The sequence below is a fragment of the Olea europaea genome, unplaced genomic scaffold (genome assembly GCF_002742605.1).
Source record: "Olea europaea var. sylvestris unplaced genomic scaffold, O_europaea_v1 scaffold528, whole genome shotgun sequence".
Lineage (NCBI taxonomy): Eukaryota > Viridiplantae > Streptophyta > Magnoliopsida > Lamiales > Oleaceae > Olea > Olea europaea.
Window position 1 is genome coordinate 286791 of NW_019263600.1, and position 22522 is coordinate 309312.

The window sequence follows — 22522 nt, forward strand, 5'->3', positions numbered from 1 at the left end:
AATAGAGAATGAATTAAGATGAGGGCAATGGATAAAAAAGCAAGGACAAAAATCACTTCTCATTGAAGTTAGATTTCACATCTTCTTGGAGATACCAAAAAACCATATGCAGCCAGTCACAAATGTAGTTCCCTCTGGGAAGTCGATGCCATTTTTGTGAAATCGTCAAAGAATAAAAAAGGCTTGGAAACAATAACTCGAATAGATCAAACAATATCTTAATTACAAATAGCAAGTATTGGAAAATATTCATAAATGGTAAGAGACACTTCCCCCTTAGACCAAGAAGGCTACATGAAGTTACTAGGATGATATAATTGAAGTATTACATAGATATTTAATAAGGCTTTATTGGGCAAGTGGTTGTGGCAATTTGGAGTGGAGAAGGAGAGCTTTTGGAGAGAAATCATTGGGGCAAAGTATGGTGTGATGGAGGGGGGTTGGTGTACGGTTGAGGGTCATGGCTCCTATGGGGTGAGCTTGTGGAGGTATATCCGATGGGGATGAAGTGATTTTAGGGACAAACTGAATTTTGTGGTGGGAAATGACACTGATATTAGATTTTGGGATGATAGTTGGTGTGGCGATCAACCGTTAAAGGAGGGATTTCCTTCATTGTACCGCATTGCGTTAGAGCCTACTGCTATGGTGGGTGAAGTATTAGACATTCATAATGGGGGTTATAGTTGGAATATTACTTTTGAGAGGGGTTTACAGGATTGGGAATTGGAAGATTATTCGTTGTTTTTGACCGCTCTGCATGAGATACAAATTCGGGTAGGAGAGGGTGATTGTAGCAGGTGGAGGTTGGCTCGAGATGGGTTTTTTTCAGTCCGCTCATACTTTCAATCCCTTTTGGGATTTGTGGAGAGTTCATTACCTTGGAAGATGGTGTGGCAAAGCAAATTGCCTCCACGGGTAGCACTTCTATTGTGGACAGTTATGAGGGGACAGGTGTCAACGGTGGATAATCTTCGACGAAAAGGATTTTATGCTACCAAGTGGTGCTATATGTGCAAGAAGGATGGAGAGACAATTGATCATTTATTCATTCATTGTGATGGTGTACGTTGGTTTTGGAACAGTATTTTAGCCTCTCAATCAATGGATTGGGTGCTACCTAGACGTATAGAAGACGTGGTGCGGGCATGGAGGAGAAAACTTCGTGATAAGGATAGCAAACTTCTTTGAAATCTTATCCCGGGATGCATTGTATGGTGCATATGAAGAGAACGGAACGATCGATGTTTCGAAGACCAAACAAAAACCACAGAGTAGATAAGAGAATTATTTTACTTGACTTTGTATACTTGGTTTAATGCAGTGGCTAAAAATCATGTCGTAGGGTTGCCTAATTTCATGTTGTTCCTTTCATGCTTAAAGTGATTGTATACCTCCCGTGTACTCTCTTTTAAGGAATAAAATTCTCTGATTACCTATCAAAAAAATATATATATATGAAACTCTACTAGCGTAATAGTAGTCATCACCTAGAGGACTAACATGTGTTCCCTAACTTTGCTCAATACTATTGTCAGTTATTATATAGAGGCTAAACTCAACTCAAAAAAGTCTTATTCATTATTCATTTGGTTCGGCTACATGGATCCACTTCCAACCGCCCTCCAGTGAAAGCAAGGTCAAATATGTAGAGAGACAAAATAAAAAAATAAAAATATCACGCTGGCCGAAGTCTGGTGAGATCACACCTTATGATAAGCTTTTCTTTTGTATGACTCAATCTTATTTCATTTCAATTCCTTCACAATACCTCCTAAGGAAAATATCAAATTGGCTCCCTAATGGACGGTTAGAGGGTATGCTAATGAAATTTATCCTTTACTCTAAATCAAAAGGTGCGAACAACATTAGGTTTTCCATAACGCATCACATAAACATGGAATTCTAAGGAACACCAAACTAATTATTTCCAAAATAAGACACTTTATACATAAGCACATCTCTATGAATAGTGCGTGGTAATACCAAAAATTGATTTCATGCTAAATACTAGCAAATTTGAGTAGCATTATTGAGTATTCACAACAACAATTAAATAGCACTTGTGGTTTGTCATACAACTATGAAATGCCAATTTTTTTACAAACCAAAGCATCGTGTAAGGTTGTATCAACCAATAAACCCATCATAGTCCCTTCCAAAGCTGAGGAGTACATTAAAGCGCCATACAAAATGTTGAAGACAAATTTTGAATGAATATACATGGTCCCCCTTTGGTTGAATTCAAGTCTAGCTAGCATAATTTATAAAAATTGTGCACGTTTCAAACTTTTAATTAAAAATAAATAAAAAATAAATTTTTTCCTCACATGGGGGGCTGTTACAAACAATTTAAATGAATGTCTCCTTTTTTTTATAGGTAATCAGATAATTTTATTAATCAAAAGAGAATACATTGAAGTATATTATCAATTTAAACAAGAAAGAAACAACATGAAATTAAGCAGCTCTTCTATAAGATTAATAGGCGAGGTATTAAACCAAGTATAAAAAGTCAAATAAAACAATTATCTGATCTACTCTCCACACACCATATAATGCATCTCGAGATAAGATCCCATGCAAGCTTGTCATCCTTATCACGAAGTTTTCTCATTCATACCCACAACACATCCTCTATACACTTAGGCAATACCTAATCCATATGTTGACAAGCCAGAATACTATTTCACGACCAACGAACACCATCATAATGATTTACCTTTTTGTCTACTCATCCCGTCCACTGCTAGCCTCCAGTTCCTCAAAGAATTGCAAGAGACTACTTTCATATCTATCACATGACACACCAACTTATTGAAATCCTGAATTTTTTGAAGGACCAAATTTGAAGGTATAAGTCCAACTTCAATCGCATTCACTTTCGTTGTTTTCCCTGCACAACAACACTCCAAAGGATCATAGAAATATGGCTCCACCTTCTCCACCTGTACGACATCACTGTCTGTTTCTCCCTTCTTAGCGCCATCTACGCACAACATCAGATCTTTTTCAATCTCAAATTCTTTTTCTTTTAGAGACTTAAGAGTGCCTTCTATTGTATGCATTCCCAACCATAGCTGTCGATCATGTCGCCTCGTGCTCTTTCAGGATTGTTGAAGCTGATCCCTGAGCCAATACATATCTTGTCTCTTGCTCAACTGATAATAATCTATCTGCTCGCGGAATCGTCCATCGTACCCAGTGTCAACTCCAAATTCACCATATTCGGCTCCCCATCCTTAGACCAAGGCAGCACCTCCAAATCTGCTTTGATCCCCAAGTTTTTATCATCCCTATCCAACCCCACTATGTCGACCACGTCGTCATTTCCAAAACACACCGCTTCAGTCTTTGCCTAAACATCACAAATGGGCTTAATCATCACCTACTGTCATTAGTATGGGCTACATTCGGTGATAACTAATTAGGATCCAAGCTCGCTATTTGTTTTCCATTAGCTAGAGACTCATCCACTCCCACCCCACACTTATGACAATAAAACATCTTGGAGCTGCTTCAAACCCACATCCCACTAGCCTAATTAATTTATCGAACTCCTTTATCTCAGCACTATTCAACAAACCACCATGTACACCTTCTGTGTATGTTTCCATAGACATAGGCACCATAAGTTGACCTTCATTTTCACCCACATTAACCATCCTTTCCTTTCGCAGTAGCACCCTTTGATCAGTATCCTGTAAGGCTTGTAAGTTTGCCATAACTTCGAAATAAGTCATCCCTTGTCGATTTCTATCATCTACCATTTGACGTTTCCAACAACAAATGAATCGATAACTGCCAGAAACACATGCGAAATTGATGCTCATCCCTCTCCATTCATATCTTTCAACACCATCATAACTCCCTTATAATGCCCCTCCTTATGCAGTGCTATCGTCAAGTACCTACCACGGCTGTTCACACATCTTTGTACCAAAAAAAACTCTTGATGACTCATTGACTTAGAGACAAAATCCTCAACTTATCCAACATATTCCCCATCCAAACTGCACCAGACCTTCCCATACAAATTGCATTCAATATCTTCAAGCCCCACTCTATCATCTTAACAGCGCCGAAAACGTTAACACACACCAAAAACTCCATCTCTAATCTAAAACGACGACTGAATACCATACCGTACGCGTCCGCCAACTTTTCCTCTAATTGTGTGTAAACGGCACAACTAACGATAGGACAAACATGCTACCATCTGGAATCGGCATGAGGAATTTTTAGGTTTTTCAGCGCCAACCACGCGCTGATGGAATGGCTCGTGCTCCTCATCACAATCCATCAGACATCGGAATGACCTGCACAGCCCACCGATCGGGTGCATCTATTGGAATGGTGGCCAAATCTTGACTAATCTATGTTGGGATCCCAAATCGATCCATTTCTCTATCTGTTTCGTTCCCTACCTCTAGGTTTGACGACACCTAAAGTCTCCACATCAGCCCAGTGTGTCGCGCCTCTGGTTGCTGCACCGATTCAAGCAGTGATGCTAGGGTTTCCACCTACGGCCGCCGCCACCATGTGTGTAGTGGCCGGATTGACCACTGATATGTGGTGTGAGGCAAGTGGTTTGGGGTTTGTCGAACAATGCCTTATTGTCGTTGCTGGTGTCGACAAGAATGAGTGGTTGTTAGGTGGTGGTTGGTTGTGTGGTGGTTGGACGGTTTTGGATATCAAGGGAGGGGTTTCTACCAAGGACTGAAGAAAAGACAAATATATGTGACTCATCTAACCTATTAAGCTTTTAACTTAGTTGATTAACACATAAGAGAAATCTTTTTTAGAGAAATGTCACATTTAATTTGCTGTAGTTATGAGCCACTGCAAAGTTTTCAACAATGGAAAAATATGTAACTACTTAAATCAACTATGTAAAGAATAATTCTTAAAACGTATTAAAAAGGTTAAATAAAGCAAAGTATTATATCTAGATGATATAGACTAAGAGGTCATAAGTATAATGTTGAACCACCTTATCTAGCTTAAGTTGTTAGAAAGGAGAAGATCAAAATTAACATCGCTTGTGATGGTTTATAAGGATCTAGTTACTTTGGGTTTCAAGTAAATTTAACAATTAACTATGCAGATCACCAAGAAGGATTCGTGTCCCCAATTTATATTGGTTATAATGCTTAGTTTGATATCGTCATTGGATTCATTTTTCCTCATCAATGGCTTATCATGTGTTTCTAAATTGTGGCAATCATACTTGAAACAGGACCATGTTAAACAAAAGACATAGCATCCAGATATTTATCTTAAACAATTCAAATGTTAAAATAGAGGTAGAGGTACATAAGGTAACGCAAGAAACAAGAGAACATGAAGTCAAAAGGGAAACAACTAATTTAAAAAAAGAACATGAAGTCAAAAGGGAAACAACCAATTTAAAAAAAAAAGGTAGCAAAATATAATGCTTAGGTTGAAGAGGAAGTGTCAAAAACTTACATACATTGGAGGAGGGCCTTCACCCTCTGGTTCTAGTTTCCGCCATTCATATGGTTTGGCAGCTGTGTCTAGTGCCCATACATCAGCTAAAGTTTTTTTCCTAGAGAGCATTCAACAATTATTTATGTCCAAAATTACACAAATATCACAGCACGAAACTAACCATCATTTCCACCAATTGTCATGAGATATCGCTGTCCCACCAAAGCCATGACATGCCCATAGCGTGGCCCTGGTCCAGGGCCTTGTACCGCAACCCTAGATTTATACTAGATTTTAGTGTAGTGACTTAGCATGCATAGAAGATAAAATTTGCATGTATCTATTCATATAATTGTATATATGCTACTTTTTTTCCTTCCAGATATACATATTCGATACAATATTTGTAAAGAGGCTAACCTATGCCAGCGTGGTCGTTGTTGTGAGAGGTCCAGCACATGAATATCTTCTACAGAAAGACCAGCTGGGCCAATTCCACCCTGTGATGATAGTTATACTAAGCAACATAAATATCAAATGAAAGAAGAATTATTACATAGTAATGTTTCAATTTAAATATATGTATCAACAAACCTGAACAACAACCATAGTACCGACAGCAGTTGCCACATGTGCTGCCCTTGGTGATGGTGGTTCTCCAATTGGGGTAATTCTGCAGAGTAATTTAAAGCACATAACCAAATTACAACAATTTTAAACTAATAAAAGCAAAGAGTAGACCAGAAAATTGAGTAGAGAATCTAAACAGAAGTGATCAACTTAAGCGTACCGAGACCATTTATTCGTCAAGACATCATAAGAATGGGCATCAGCAGTGGCCCCAGCCAACCCTACAACAGATACACAGTAAATATCGTGCAGCTATTTAACGTGTTACTCCATCAAAACAAATTAGATCATATTTCCTCTACAAGAGTCTCTTTCAAATCTCCAAGGGATAGCAAACTAATGTTTGCTTTATCATTTTTGATGTTGACAAATTTGTAAAGACATGCGATAAAGCAAACTTTCAAAATAGTAACTAGACTAGTTAAGCTCAAAGGAAGAAGTGTTGACCGCTAAAAGACTAGATGTTCATAACACAAACGCAATAGAAACATCGTATTAGATGGATGTGTCCAAAGTATAATGAATAAAATAATAAATGAGAATGTGCACATCGGTTGAGGATCTTGAGACTTAGAAAATCTCATTCTTAAGAGAGGTGTGATCTCGACAAAGAGGTTAGAAGAGAAGGGGAAACAAAAGACAACATAGCCTAATATAATTGCAAACTATTTAACTGTATTGGACCTTTAAGTAGTAGTACTGTGAATTGAATGAAATATCAATAAGTATTTATGTATGCAACCCAAATTTATTGTGAATAGAACTTTGAAGCTTCTCACAAATTTGAATAGGAAATCTATGTTTTATCTCTGACTTCAATAACAATGGAAAATAAGTTAATGACATTATTTAGTACGGCTGAATACATAATATCTCTTCGAAATATAGAACTCCAACAAGCATATAGAAAGTGAAATCAGAATTATCAAACTTCTATGCAGCTAAGATACTCAGACTATAGTGGCAAATATACTGGCTATCTCCATCTCTACCGTTTCTTCATATATATAACCACAATATACCTCATTTGAACTCCAACTCAACCTCATATTATTATACTAACACCCCCAACCCAAAAAACTGCAAGCAGCGGTAAGGCCAAGTATTTGAGCAAATTTTTGGTATTTCAGTTTCTTGAATATAAACCAGAAGGTAAGCAGAAATGCAGCTCCAATCAACTAAGTGAAGCAATGTTTACACAACTATAATTAGCTGTATTTAAATTTATGAAGAAAACATACGAATTCCGGCACTTCCAGCCGAGGAAAGAGTTCCAGAGGCAGCAGAATTTCCTTCAAGTGCTGTGGCACCACCGAACAGAATTAATCTCGGGCCAATATATTCAGGAGTTCCCTCCTCCCCAACAGTCGATACAGCTGTAAGTGTGTAGCCACACCTGGGGCTCGGTCCATCCCCATTCTTCTCAGTTATCACATTTACCACCGTATAGGTCGGTGCACAGCGTGGCCCAGCCACCACCTGTTCACTACCATCAATACCACCACTATTACTATAATTAATAATATCATTATCATTATTCTGTTGTTGCTGTTGCTGAGGAACGGGAGATTGCGATTCAGTGGGCTGGTCCGAACCGTTGGCAGATGTGGGCTGGTCTGATGGATCACGATCAACTTCGGTGGTCATAGTCGAATCCACGTCCATTTTTTACCAAAAAACCCAAATTTTCGAAGTTCTAGAATATGACCAGAGCTTAAATTCTCAACAATTCGCATTTTCAATCGTCATTTAGCAAAAGCTCTAGCTCCTGATCGTTCAAATTCGCAACATCATTACTCCAAAAGAAAGGATTTTTTTTTTCCAAACTTTTCTTCTTTCTCTCGTAGTGCGAAGAATACAACCGGTGCAGCCAATCCAGACAAGGTTCTTCTCTCTCTAACCCAAAATTTCTCTTTCTATATATGCGTGCATGTATCTGAAAAAAATGAGAAAATGGATTTTTTTTGTCCGAACTTTTCTTCTTTCTCTCGTCGTGCGAAGAAAACAACCGGTACAGCCAATCCAGACAAAGTTCTCTCTCAAACCCAAATTTTTCTCTTTCTATATATGCGTGGATGTATCTGGAAAAAAAATGAGAAAAAAGGAAGAAAAAACGAAATTGTTCTTTATCCAGGATTTTCAATTGAGTCAATTTAGGGAAAATATTTCTGATTTATCCTCCATCAAAATGCTCGAGTCCTCAGATTTTCAACCAATTGAAAGAGATAGACTCGTAATTCTTATTGCTAAGGATCTGTTTTATTATTATTATTATTATTTATTATTATTATTATTTTTTTAGAAAAATTCATATCTCAGGCGTATTCTTTACACCATTTCAAAAATCAGGTAAGAAATTTAAAAAATTAAAATTCAGACTTGTATTTAATTAATTAAAAATATTTATTAAATAAATATATTGTCATAGTTAAACAATTAATGGTTACAAATTTATTTATTGGTCACTTATCATCAAATTAATTGGTCACAAATTTATTCACTGGCCACATATAAAATTTTTTATAGGTTACAAATTATTTCGAGGTCACAGATTAAAAATTTTAGAGGTCACAGATTATCAAATTTCAAGGTCACAGATTAATTTTTTAGTCACATATCGTCAAATTTTAATATCACATGCCAAATCGTTGATCACATATACCAAATACTCCACTGTCAAACTCAATCCATCATCGATGCTTGGTTATAGAGCAACCAAATGGTCACCACCACCACCAATAATGTCGCCATCACTAGATCCAACACATTGCCAACAAAAATTACCCGTAAAATTCACCTGCCTTTCTCAAAATAATTATTTACAGATTCAAACAGTAAACTTAATTAAAACAAAATTCAAAATACGTATTTACACTTACCAATTTCCAGTGCCGACTGTGAGTATTGTTTCTTTCTTGAACCTTTGATAATTTTGGGAGATTTCAATATTTTAGCAGATGGAAGGAAAAAATTCTTTTTTACTGTATTGGAGAAACTGATAAACCAAAACTGATTTTGAAATTTACGTATGGAAGTAACAGAATTTATTTAAACTATTAAGGATATTATTGTCTTTTAAACATTTGATATACTTTTGTAATTATTAGATATGAATAAGGGTAGAATTGTCTTTTTAATGGCAATAGGCCAATGTGGTGAATACAAGAAAAAAATGATCAAAATGAAAATTTGATTGTTTGACCAAGCTATTTTAAAAAGTGCCCCCTGATATTGGCTAGTGTATTTTCTATTGTTCATTGTCTTCATTAAAGGAAATTCTAGTGATGAAAAGAAAATTGTAAATTGAAAAGAACCCGAGGAGTACAAGAAATTCATTCCCACCCAGAAAGAAAGAGATAACTTGCGTATATTAACGATTCTGTGTGCCTCACTCTGTATATTCTCCCTCTCCCTTTAACAACATCACTCCTCGACGCAAAGAACTTAAATTAAAATTCCCCACCCTGAAAAAAGTAATCTTGATTACAGTTGAATGGTGCAAACATATGAACTGAATATTGAATTGTAGAGAGAAATATTGATGGGATGGGTGCTCAGAAAAGCATTCTTGCGGGCAACGGTAAGCAGCACTTTTTTCTCCTTTATGGGCCATTCCAATCCTTCGGTTATGAATTACGATTTGTTTTCAAGATTTTTTTCGTAAGCTCATTTGTGTGTGTGGTGCTTATGATGATTGAGAATAGAAAGTGAGGACTGATATTGTTTTAAACTGTCTATTGGGTGTGAAATTGTGCTTGTGTGCAGCCAAGATAGACTTCAATGTTGATTTCACCCACAAATTATGTGCTGCTTTTATGTTCAACCCTTTCAGGTTTCTTCTTCACATTCTCTAACTTTGTGTACAAATGCAAGCGTTTAATTACTTATCCCAATTTTTCTCATATATTTTTCTAAAACAGGAACAGTGGAAGTCCATTATCACTAGTTGTTGGAAGGTGAGCTACTTATTGTTAATTTTTTTTGCTAATTCGAGGTGGGCTAAAATGTGTTGGAAGTGAGTTTTGGGGGGTAATGGTTGATTGCATAATTTTTTCACATCTTGGCAGTCTTTGTATAAAGCACCCAAATTTATTTGGTAAGAATGAGAAGCTTGATGTGCTGTGGGATAAAGGGCTTTGTGATTCCAATGTCTTGATTACTTGCCGAAAGACAAGACCAGAATGGCTATCACAACAAACTTTTGTTATTCAGGTTTGCTCTATAATTAGTGGTTGTTAATGAGGTTTCTGAATGCCCTTTTGATATTTGCTAAAATCATGCTTTGTGAACTTATGTACATCATTTCACCAAACTGATTAGTATTTAAAATGAAGGTAAGATTTTCTGAATGTTCATATCAAGAGTAGCTCTGCTGTTATCGTTCAATGATTTTTTTTTTCTGCAGAGTAATTTAAAGCACATAACCAAATTACAACAATTTTAAACTAATAAAAGCAAAGAGTAGACCAGAAAATTGAGTAGAGAATCTAAACAGAAGTGATCAACTTAAGCGTACCGAGACCATTTATTCGTCAAGACATCATAAGAATGGGCATCAGCAGTGGCCCCAGCCAACCCTACAACAGATACACAGTAAATATCGTGCAGCTATTTAACGTGTTACTCCATCAAAACAAATTAGATCATATTTCCTCTACAAGAGTCTCTTTCAAATCTCCAAGTGATAGCAAACTAATGTTTGCTTTATCATTTTTGATGTTGACAAATTTGTAAAGACATGCGATAAAGCAAACTTTCAAAATAGTAACTAGACTAGTTAAGCTCAAAGGAAGAAGTGTTGACCGCTAAAAGACTAGATGTTCATAACACAAACGCAATAGAAACATCGTATTAGATGGATGTGTCCAAAGTATAATGAATAAAATAATAAATGAGAATGTGCACATCGGTTGAGGATCTTGAGACTTAGAAAATCTCATTCTTAAGAGAGGTGTGATCTCGACAAAGAGGTTAGAAGAGAAGGGGAAACAAAAGACAACATAGCCTAATATAATTGCAAACTATTTAACTGTATTGGACCTTTAAGTAGTAGTACTGTGAATTGAATGAAATATCAATAAGTATTTATGTATGCAACCCAAATTTATTGTGAATAGAACTTTGAAGCTTCTCACAAATTTGAATAGGAAATCTATGTTTTATCTCTGACTTCAATAACAATGGAAAATAAGTTAATGACATTATTTAGTACGGCTGAATACATAATATCTCTTCGAAATATAGAACTCCAACAAGCATATAGAAAGTGAAATCAGAATTATCAAACTTCTATGCAGCTAAGATACTCAGACTATAGTGGCAAATATACTGGCTATCTCCATCTCTACCGTTTCTTCATATATATAACCACAATATACCTCATTTGAACTCCAACTCAACCTCATATTATTATACTAACACCCCCAACCCAAAAAACTGCAAGCAGCGGTAAGGCCAAGTATTTGAGCAAATTTTTGGTATTTCAGTTTCTTGAATATAAACCAGAAGGTAAGCAGAAATGCAGCTCCAATCAACTAAGTGAAGCAATGTTTACACAACTATAATTAGCTGTATTTAAATTTATGAAGAAAACATACGAATTCCGGCACTTCCAGCCGAGGAAAGAGTTCCAGAGGCAGCAGAATTTCCTTCAAGTGCTGTGGCACCACCGAACAGAATTAATCTCGGGCCAATATATTCAGGAGTTCCCTCCTCCCCAACAGTCGATACAGCTGTAAGTGTGTAGCCACACCTGGGGCTCGGTCCATCCCCATTCTTCTCAGTTATCACATTTACCACCGTATAGGTCGGTGCACAGCGTGGCCCAGCCACCACCTGTTCACTACCATCAATACCACCACTATTACTATAATTAATAATATCATTATCATTATTCTGTTGTTGCTGTTGCTGAGGAACGGGAGATTGCGATTCAGTGGGCTGGTCCGAACCGTTGGCAGATGTGGGCTGGTCTGATGGATCACGATCAACTTCGGTGGTCATAGTCGAATCCACGTCCATTTTTTACCAAAAAACCCAAATTTTCGAAGTTCTAGAATATGACCAGAGCTTAAATTCTCAACAATTCGCATTTTCAATCGTCATTTAGCAAAAGCTCTAGCTCCTGATCGTTCAAATTCGCAACATCATTACTCCAAAAGAAAGGATTTTTTTTTTCCAAACTTTTCTTCTTTCTCTCGTAGTGCGAAGAATACAACCGGTGCAGCCAATCCAGACAAGGTTCTTCTCTCTCTAACCCAAAATTTCTCTTTCTATATATGCGTGCATGTATCTGAAAAAAATGAGAAAATGGATTTTTTTTGTCCGAACTTTTCTTCTTTCTCTCGTCGTGCGAAGAAAACAACCGGTACAGCCAATCCAGACAAAGTTCTCTCTCAAACCCAAATTTTTCTCTTTCTATATATGCGTGGATGTATCTGGAAAAAAAATGAGAAAAAAGGAAGAAAAAACGAAATTGTTCTTTATCCAGGATTTTCAATTGAGTCAATTTAGGGAAAATATTTCTGATTTATCCTCCATCAAAATGCTCGAGTCCTCAGATTTTCAACCAATTGAAAGAGATAGACTCGTAATTCTTATTGCTAAGGATCTGTTTTATTATTATTATTATTATTTATTATTATTATTATTTTTTTAGAAAAATTCATATCTCAGGCGTATTCTTTACACCATTTCAAAAATCAGGTAAGAAATTTAAAAAATTAAAATTCAGACTTGTATTTAATTAATTAAAAATATTTATTAAATAAATATATTGTCATAGTTAAACAATTAATGGTTACAAATTTATTTATTGGTCACTTATCATCAAATTAATTGGTCACAAATTTATTCACTGGCCACATATAAAATTTTTTATAGGTTACAAATTATTTCGAGGTCACAGATTAAAAATTTTAGAGGTCACAGATTATCAAATTTCAAGGTCACAGATTAATTTTTTAGTCACATATCGTCAAATTTTAATATCACATGCCAAATCGTTGATCACATATACCAAATACTCCACTGTCAAACTCAATCCATCATCGATGCTTGGTTATAGAGCAACCAAATGGTCACCACCACCACCAATAATGTCGCCATCACTAGATCCAACACATTGCCAACAAAAATTACCACAACTACCACTACCATCGCCGCCACCACTGTAATCACTGCCGACACCATTTTGCAACACCACCATCACCACATAACACCACAAACAGATCATACCAATCGTCACAACTACTGCCTGTCTTTGACCTAGATTCACCGCACTACCATCGCACCGTCATCGAATACACCACACACAATTGCAACCCGCCTCCACCTTACACCACCCCCAAAATTCGGAGCCACAGATCGAAGTTCGAACAGTACGGCACAGCCAAATCCTGCAACGCTGCTCATCAAATAGCACAGGCAGAATCGCGCTATGTACCAGATCCCGCAGAGTGTTTCTCTCGATTGCAATAGAGAGGAGGAGAGAAGGTGGAACACACCGGCTTCATCGATGGTGCTCGAATCTTCAAGTTGGGCCAAGAGGTGGAGCATTGGGGATTACTGGGCCTTGATATGGCCTCTAACGTCTGGGCCCAATCTGTATTGGGTCAAGTGGTTCACGGTTCGACTTAATATTTTAGTTGAAAAAACACAAATGGCACTGATATTGGAGGAATTAGTGGCTGTTGGCCGGTTGACCCGGCCAATTTTTCAAACTGGCCTTTGACCAACGAAAAAAAAAAGGCAAAATTATAAAAAAACCGTGAAAACCAAAAAAAAAAAGAAGAGATTCCCAATTTTACCCTCACTTGAAAACGAAGCAAAGCCGAAGGAGACGGGAAAATACTGTAGCACAGTCGACCCAGACACCGACAAATCTGAATATTGAATTGTAGAGAGAAATATTGATGGGATGGGTGCTCAGAAAAGCATTCTTGCGGGCAACGGTAAGCAGCACTTTTTTCTCCTTTATGGGCCATTCCAATCCTTCGGTTATGAATTACGATTTGTTTTCAAGATTTTTTTCGTAAGCTCATTTGTGTGTGTGGTGCTTATGATGATTGAGAATAGAAAGTGAGGACTGATATTGTTTTAAACTGTCTATTGGGTGTGAAATTGTGCTTGTGTGCAGCCAAGATAGACTTCAATGTTGATTTCACCCACAAATTATGTGCTGCTTTTATGTTCAACCCTTTCAGGTTTCTTCTTCACATTCTCTAACTTTGTGTACAAATGCAAGCGTTTAATTACTTATCCCAATTTTTCTCATATATTTTTCTAAAACAGGAACAGTGGAAGTCCATTATCACTAGTTGTTGGAAGGTGAGCTACTTATTGTTAATTTTTTTTGCTAATTCGAGGTGGGCTAAAATGTGTTGGAAGTGAGTTTTGGGGGGTAATGGTTGATTGCATAATTTTTTCACATCTTGGCAGTCTTTGTATAAAGCACCCAAATTTATTTGGTAAGAATGAGAAGCTTGATGTGCTGTGGGATAAAGGGCTTTGTGATTCCAATGTCTTGATTACTTGCCGAAAGACAAGACCAGAATGGCTATCACAACAAACTTTTGTTATTCAGGTTTGCTCTATAATTAGTGGTTGTTAATGAGGTTTCTGAATGCCCTTTTGATATTTGCTAAAATCATGCTTTGTGAACTTATGTACATCATTTCACCAAACTGATTAGTATTTAAAATGAAGGTAAGATTTTCTGAATGTTCATATCAAGAGTAGCTCTGCTGTTATCGTTCAATGATTTTTTTTTTATAAGTCAAGAAATGTTATCTCGGTTGATTCAAATATGCCAAATAACATATTTTTACAATTGTTTGACAAGTGATCTATAGGGAATTCACTTAATTTATTTTTTCAATAGATGCCCACATTCCCTAATCTCTGTGAACGATACTTGTGCTAGGATCTGCTGGATCTATTGAGCTAAACTGTTGAAACTAAATTTTATATGAGATTTAAAAAGCAGTTTTTATAGCGGAAAGGAATTTAGTACTAAGGATTGAATCTTAATTGAAAATACGCTTTGATTTCCAGCACTCTATTTCTCCTGAGATCGGGATCCATGGCATACCTGTGGACAATTACTCTCGTACAGGGAGTGGAGATGTGAATCTTTGCCGCTTTTCTGCTGGTGTCGATCTGAGTGAGCCTGCAAGTTCCAACTGGAGTAGCAAAACCAGTATAAAGTTTGAGGTATGTGTTGCATAAATTCATAATCAATGCACAGTATTATATGTAGGGTTGGTCAATGATACTTCTTTTCATTAAATCAACTGAGAACAAATCAATGCAGCATGTTCGTCCAATTAATGATGATGGGCGTTCAATAAGCAGAGACCTTCATGGATTTCCCGTGACTTGCAGGTAGCTGAAGCTGCTATTTATCCTGTTTCCATTTGATTGATAGGCTGACTGATGACTTTTTGCACTTGCATTTGTCTTCCAGTGGAAGTTGTCATGATAGTATGGTAGTACTTAAACAAGAATCTCGATTTGCCAAGGCAAATGACCATAGTTTCACTCGGGTAATAGATCTCTGTTCACCAAACTGAAGTAATTCAATTTCACCAATTTGTTTTAACTTTCAAAGTGCAGAATATAACAAGTATTTCTTTTTGTGAACTCCGACCTTGAATATAGTTTAGTCTGAAAATCGAACAAGGGATACCAATTCTTTCAAAGTGGCTGATCTTCAACCGACTCAACTTTGTTGCATCAAAGGGAATAAGACTTGGACCAGCATTTTTCTTATCAAGGTGAGCAATGTTTTTCCCTTTTGTAGAGTACCAACCGAAAAATTTGAAAATGATGAGTTATCAAGCACCTGGGTGGTGCAAACCATGTAAAGAGAGAATTAAAGGAAGTTAAGAATGGAGTACCCAATAAGCAGCAGCGGAGGATCTTAGTATTGAAAGATTGGGCCAAATCCTCCTCCCACCCTCTCCCCCTTAAAGGTTGGGCCAATTTTATTTTTTTTTCATTCATAAAAATAGCCTTTTCTACTTTGTAAGATTGCTCAAAAGAAAAATTAGCCCCACTGCAAAAGTCATTGTTCAGCCCCAACTCTAATTGTTAGCCCACCCCAAAATACAGATCTAGTTCTTCTCCTGCCAATAAGTACCAGAAACCTTATGAAGAGGAAGTAAAAAAAGCTTAAAAGTTTCTGTGATCTGAAACCTGTAACAGTACAAGAACATGTGAGAATTTTCAGTCAATCTTTCGTAAGATATATAGGAGTTCAGAGCTGTTCTATGTCTAATGCGCATGCATATTTATTTTATTTACAGTAGAGAAGACGCTTCCTCATTTTTTTTATTTATTTAAATTAGAAAAGATGTCAAATTTTCCTCACTGAATGGGATTTCCAATCCACTATGCAAACGAAATAAGGCCTTCATGGCTCGTGTTATCTATGATTCTTGGACCCGGGGTATGGGTATTGGGTACGGGTGCATATCTAAGTGTCTGATCTTTTATATTTTAGGATGCGAAGGCATGGCTAAAAAGAGTCTAAATTTTAGATACGGATACGTGAGTACGTTTTTCAAACTTCAATTTTTTTACTAACTCAAAATATTATTTTGAATAGACCAAAATCAATTGTTCATAAAGAAGGAAATATTATTATATAAAGGGTTAAAACAAATAAAATAGAAATTTAGGATTTAGTTTTCAATTATTCGAAGTTAATTACTAAATGTTATATAAAATAGAAAATGAAGTACTTGATTTCAATTTGGATTTAGTGGAGCACTAAGTAGTATTATATGGAACTCATTTCCATTTTATACAAAAAAAAAAAGGGGAAAAAAAATCTAAACCACGAATATAGAAAGGGAAAGAAGGAAAAAATAAAAAAAGAAAAGGGAAAGAAAAAAGAAAGAAGAAGGGAAAATCTAGCGCCGTCGCCTTTCTTCTCCCTCTGGGAGGTGGCGCTAGGTTTATAAAGAATAGAAATGGAAAGAAAAAGAAAGAAGAAACAAAAAAGGGCAAAGTATTCGGTTGAAATTTGGAGGATTCGACACATATCACACATGCCCATGTCGTGTCGTGTCCGACATCGGTACTCTAACCATTTCGAAGAGTCGGAGCATCAGAGTGTGTTATCTCTAACAGATAAATGTGTTTCCTACTTCTTTACTATCTATACAATCTTTTTATATTGTTCTATTTAGATTTTCACGTTGTCATCTGGCAGCCTTACAGGTGGCTCTATCGTTGGGGACATTGCTCCTTATCAAGCCTTTTCAATTGGTGGGCCTGGTAGTGTGCGAGGGTATGGTGAAGGTGCTGTTGGATCTGGTAGATCATGTCTAGTTGCTAATAGCGAACTGACATTACCTCTGGTATGTAGTGGTTCATAATCTTATGTAGCTGGCATCATGTCTAGTTGCTAATAGCGAACTGACATTACCTCTGGTATGTAGTGGTTCATAATCTTATGTAGCTGGCCCCAAGTTTACTTTGATAAGTTTTAGCTTGTCGGGATGATTTTTTGCTGCTTCTGCTTGTAGAAGAGCTTCCTGAAAAATGGGGGCCCTTAGAATGTCAACTTGAAATGCTGTGCTTATAGACATTAGCAAGTCTTCTTGCAAATTGATTTGATCAAACTGATCCAAAACAATAAAGAGAAACACAAGAGGGAGGAGAAAAGAATTTTGGAAGAGGAAAAAATTAAATGTCTCATGATATAAAATCATACTCCTATTTTTGCTTACAATATCTAGTGAAAATTAGTTATTATCAAAGAAACAATGGAAATTTTCCTAATTTCAACCGATCAATGATGAAAAGGAAATAAATCTAATTCTAAAATGGTTCAGTCAAAATAAATCCTACTCTAGATCTTATTTCCCTTTCCTAATAGAAGTGTGTATTTTTGGCATGTTTCCAATGTTTCTTTTGACCACATACTCCATCACAAATGCTTGGAACTCTCAGAACTCTTTTTGAATGATCTATGTGCTATTTATTAATTTTAAGCAATCTATAACATATTTGTGATGAATGGAACACAGCTATCGAAGAAGCCTTCTTGCTGGCCTTGCTCATAAATTAGAATATATTACTGCTATTAAACATATATGTGCCTGAATTGTCAGCAAAAATAATGGTGTTGTGGAGGCAATTCCACCGCCATCAAACGATTTTATAATCAAGAGCCAAATTTAAAGGACTGTAGCTTTCAAAGCTGTATATAAAAAGAAAAGGGGAAGCCATTAATCTATTCTTTAATGTAGGTTCTCTAGGTGACAGTCTTTTTAAACAAGGAAATGCAGAGAAAGTGAATAAAACAATAACTCAGTCTGATTTCCGAGAGCACCATGCTGAACAATATTTCAATTCGACTCTGAAATTTGGTTACAGCAAAGAGGCCTATTTAAAGCTGCTAGAAAGCCCTAAAGACTTCAGAATATTGTCTAGAACATGGCCTACTCTATAGTGGAACTAGGGCACCAATTACATCAGGACAGAAACATATAAGTGATTTATTTTGCTAAAAGAAAGAACTCCTAACTAACTATGGAAACAAAGCTTTGAAGCATGAAATGAACAAGCAGACATTTAACTTTTCTAGAAAGTAGAACATGGACATGCATATCGATTAAAATTCTCTGAAGTTACACATATGTACATTAGATTTTTATTTTTTTACTTTTATTTTTTATTTTTTCACTAAAATAATGCTTTTTCTTTGCTTTGATTTTAAATTGTGAAGAAAATCCTTTTTGTAGTAGGAAAACCTTATGCTGTACTATTTATTAATCGTGTTAATGAAAGAAAAAAAATGCTTACATTAGATAAAAAACAAATTGAAGTTCTTAGAGGGATTTGGACAATTTGAATAGTGAACTGGCATGCTGAAAATAACAATAAATGAGAAGCAACATGGCCATACATCAACTATACTTCCCTTGGAGCACAACTTGAGCAGAAAAGATACTTGTAAATCATCTAAAGTTGGAAATTGTCTTTTAAGATAAAACTATATTTCAGCAAGAAATTGTAACTGCAAGAATAAGTGCTAATTATCCTAAACTCATTCTAATTATTCGCGTTTAAATTTATCTTCCAGTTGTTCTCTCTTGATGTGTGTGTGCATGCATCCCTTTTATGCTGTATTTTTCCCTATCTCTTTTGTTCATACCCCGAGAGGGATGATATTTACCACCGGTTACAGTCTAATAATTTGATGACCATAGTCTTCTTCATATTTCATTCGTGCAATTGCTGAGTCTTGTTGTTACTGATCATTCTTTCCAGAATCAGATGCTGGATGGTGCTGTTTTCTTGGACTGTGGATCTGATTTAGGCTCTGGTCGCCTTGTGCCTGGTCAGTTTTGACTTGCAGCAATTTCCTAGTATTTGATCATAAAAGCAGTTCAATTTTGCAATTAAAAGAAGAAATTTTGAACCATATCTTGATTTTTGCGGTTTCAAAGTGAGTTGTGAGAACTTCTTGATGAACGAAATAGGATTGAAAGTTTGAGATTAAATTGTTATTATTATAATCATCATTTTTATTAATCTTAAGACACAATGTCATTGTTTGAACATTTGCTGAAATTGTTTATGTTGAGTAAATCTGAAAGCACCTTCCCAAGTAATTTGCTTTATGGAGGTCCAATTAATAGACTGCAGCTCATCATTCTGAGAATGACTACCCTGTTACTTTTGAGAACTTGCGTAAGGATTGAACTTGTCTTTTGTTTTGATGAAACGCTGTCTTTATATAGGATTGCTTGTTCCATGTTGTCCATAAGCTGTGTCCATCAGCATGGGAACTGTTAGGTGTGTACGATTGAATATGAGATGTGAGTGCTTGGAAATGCAAATCGTAACTTGGAATGAGCAAAAATTGGCTAGATTGCTAATTTAGTTTAAAAACTGGCACACTATGTTTTCATTCTGGGTTCTTAGACGTTTTCAGGCTATACTTTTGTGTTATAGGCATTCCTACATATTTCCATGGTGTTTGTTACGTTCATCTCTTGTGCAAATAATTTTATGTGTTTCTGTGTATACATAGGTTGCCTTGAGGGTGTGCGAGTTGAGCGATTGAATAGGGCCTCAGTATTGTAGGGGAACCAAAAAAAATATATAGGTGTGTATATATGTATAATTATATATTTAAAATATTTTATCAATTTTAAATCTTTATTATTATGTCAGGTTAAGGGGTACAATATTGATGAAAATAGAGTAAAAAAAATTTATATTATGTTAATATTTTTTAAATTTAACATATTATTGAAAAAAAAAATTACTTTTTCTAATTTTAAACTATTTTGCTTTAAAAAAAAAAAATTATATATATATATATATATTTTTTTTTTTTTTTTTTTGAACTGTCTATTTTACCAACTCAATCTCAAATGCTAAATTAGCTTCATAAGTGAAAAGCAACCTCATATTCCTTTTCGTCATTTCTCTTTCTCTCACCATTTAACCTTCAAAGAACAGTCAAATAGAGAGGAGAAAAACTATACTGTCAATTTTTATTTAGTTGCTCTGTAATAGTACAATCTACATTGTAACATTGCCATTTTATCGGTGCCAAATATCCACTTGTTAATTGTCATTTCATGATTTATTTTTTGTTTTAGAAGGGTAAGTTTTTGTTGGACTATAACTGATAAGTCATTACATTCAATCCCCCCTCGAGTTTTGCCTTTTGGATGAGTTAGACAAATAGATAGATTATAACTCTTATTTAACATTATTGTATTTCTTATTCCTAATTCTTCTACATTTTCATTTGATAGGTAGTACACATGTTTGATGTCTATTGAACAAGATTTGTTAGAACATATTGATTATGAAAGTTTAATTAGTGAGTTTTTTTTCTAGAAATACGAGAATAAATGCTTTTACATGATTTGTTGCATTTCAAGTTTTACATGTGATAGTTGTTGCTTTTGATATCAAAGTTTACGCATATAGAATTGCACGAAGAGATTGGTAACTTGAATGGTTTTTTGTTGATGACATGAATTTTGATGAAGTTTGGGAGGTGCTTTTGAGCTTTACTTGTACTTTTCTTATTCACAACGTTTATAAAAAACAAATATTTAAATGTCATATTTTTACAAGGAGATAATATTATTGGAATATAATTTTTTTCTTAATATATTTTTTAATTACATGAAAGGAGCACCATTTTAGAATGTTATCGGGCACCCAAAATCTCAGGGCCGGCCCTGTGTGTATATTTTGATTACTAAGTTGTTGCTAACAATTTTATGTGAAAATCCATATTTTTGTATCCAAAATGAGCACTCAGTTCCACCTTCCCATGAAGCAACAATTCGTGTAGTCTAGAAAATCAAGGTGAATAGGGTAAAAGAGTCGCTATGCGTTTGGTCAGCATTTCTGTACACAATTTTGTGGATTTGTGTTGTACGCCTTTATCTTAGGAACTTCTCTACTAACTTCCGGTGATTAAATGCCAATCTTGTCTACTTCTCAGGAAATCCTGCTCTTAGGCATGGTAAACCTGGATCTGGAATTGGTTTCGGATATGGACTTCGGTTCAAGTCACGATTAGGGCACTTTCAGGTCGACTATGCTGTCAATGCATTTCAGCAGAGAACTCTCTACTTCGGCTTCAGTAACCTTGCCTCGGGATAGTTTCAGTAACCAAATCATTCACTTTTCACCCGTGTGGTCTTGGATTGGATCTTGGTTTCGTACAGTTTAGACTGTCCCTAAGTTGGAAGATAGATACCAATCTTATTACTGGAAACGAGTGCAGATTTTCTCGAGAGGCACATTCGACTAGCAGGTATAAAGAGAGTTTTTTTTTTCTTGGCTTACTGTGGGGAACCAGAAGTGAAATTTTATCCTTGTCCCACTAACAAAGTTCAGATTATGTGATTTTCCGTCTTGAACACTTCCTTGTAACCATTTTCTTTCTTGTACACATTGATTTATTTAGGAAATTGAACAACTTGACATTTAGTGGGAAATATAATTTTATTGGTGAAATGGAGAACTTGATTGATTTGATGTAGGATTCAATCATTAAGAAAATTGGATGTTGTATGGTTTTCAAAATTCTTTACAGTAAGATATTGCATATTTCTTGTCGTCCCGTTAGTTCTTGTTGTAACTACAGGAGAATCACGATCAGATAGCATTCCTCCCATTTTCGACTGATCCTTTGGTCGCTGGCTTTGAAGTGAGTAAATATAACAATAAATTGGACAGAATAGCGAAAAGGAATTTGCATTTACTATTTGAAAATAATATTTTCACACATATGTATAGCCTCAAGTATTGGTCTCCTTGTCCTAGAATTAATCAAATGAAATGGTTAGAATTGACAGAAGATTGGTTAGAAAAAAAAATAAAAAAATTATGCCCTTGTTTGAGCTCCATTCTTTTGAAAAAATGTATTTTTTAACAGTATTTTAACATC

The 22522-nt window shown here is 35.6% G+C and overlaps 2 protein-coding genes and 1 pseudogene across 3 annotated transcripts; 1 reads left to right on the forward strand and 2 right to left on the reverse strand.

Annotated features, from left to right (window-relative positions):
- Window positions 1-8296, reverse strand: part of LOC111388770 — a 19546-nt pseudogene extending 11250 nt beyond the window's left edge.
- A 1033-nt stretch (window positions 8297-9329) lies between these two features.
- Window positions 9330-22117, forward strand: LOC111388786 (outer envelope protein 80, chloroplastic). Of its 2 annotated transcripts, none has more exons than XM_023013591.1 (12): window positions 9330-9631; window positions 14004-14033; window positions 14219-14285; window positions 14374-14409; window positions 14521-14665; window positions 15136-15294; window positions 15395-15465; window positions 15548-15626; window positions 15742-15857; window positions 17300-17447; window positions 19366-19435; window positions 21572-22117. In XM_023013591.1, exons 1-12 carry the CDS (start codon window positions 9628-9630, stop codon window positions 21730-21732), a joined length of 1086 nt encoding a protein of 361 aa, XP_022869359.1. In that variant the 5' UTR covers window positions 9330-9627; the 3' UTR covers window positions 21733-22117. The 2 variants fall into 2 exon arrangements, with proteins under 2 accessions (XP_022869359.1, XP_022869358.1); XM_023013590.1 differs by having other exon boundaries at window positions 9330-9592; window positions 13965-14033.
- Window positions 10488-12675, reverse strand: LOC111388787 (serine/threonine-protein phosphatase BSL3-like). Its single transcript, XM_023013592.1, has 2 exons — window positions 11679-12675; window positions 10488-10658 (listed from the first exon to the last, which is right to left on the reverse strand). Exons 1-2 carry the CDS (start codon window positions 12100-12102, stop codon window positions 10588-10590), a joined length of 495 nt encoding a protein of 164 aa, XP_022869360.1. The 5' UTR covers window positions 12103-12675; the 3' UTR covers window positions 10488-10587.
- Window positions 22118-22522: the final 405 nt, after the last annotated feature.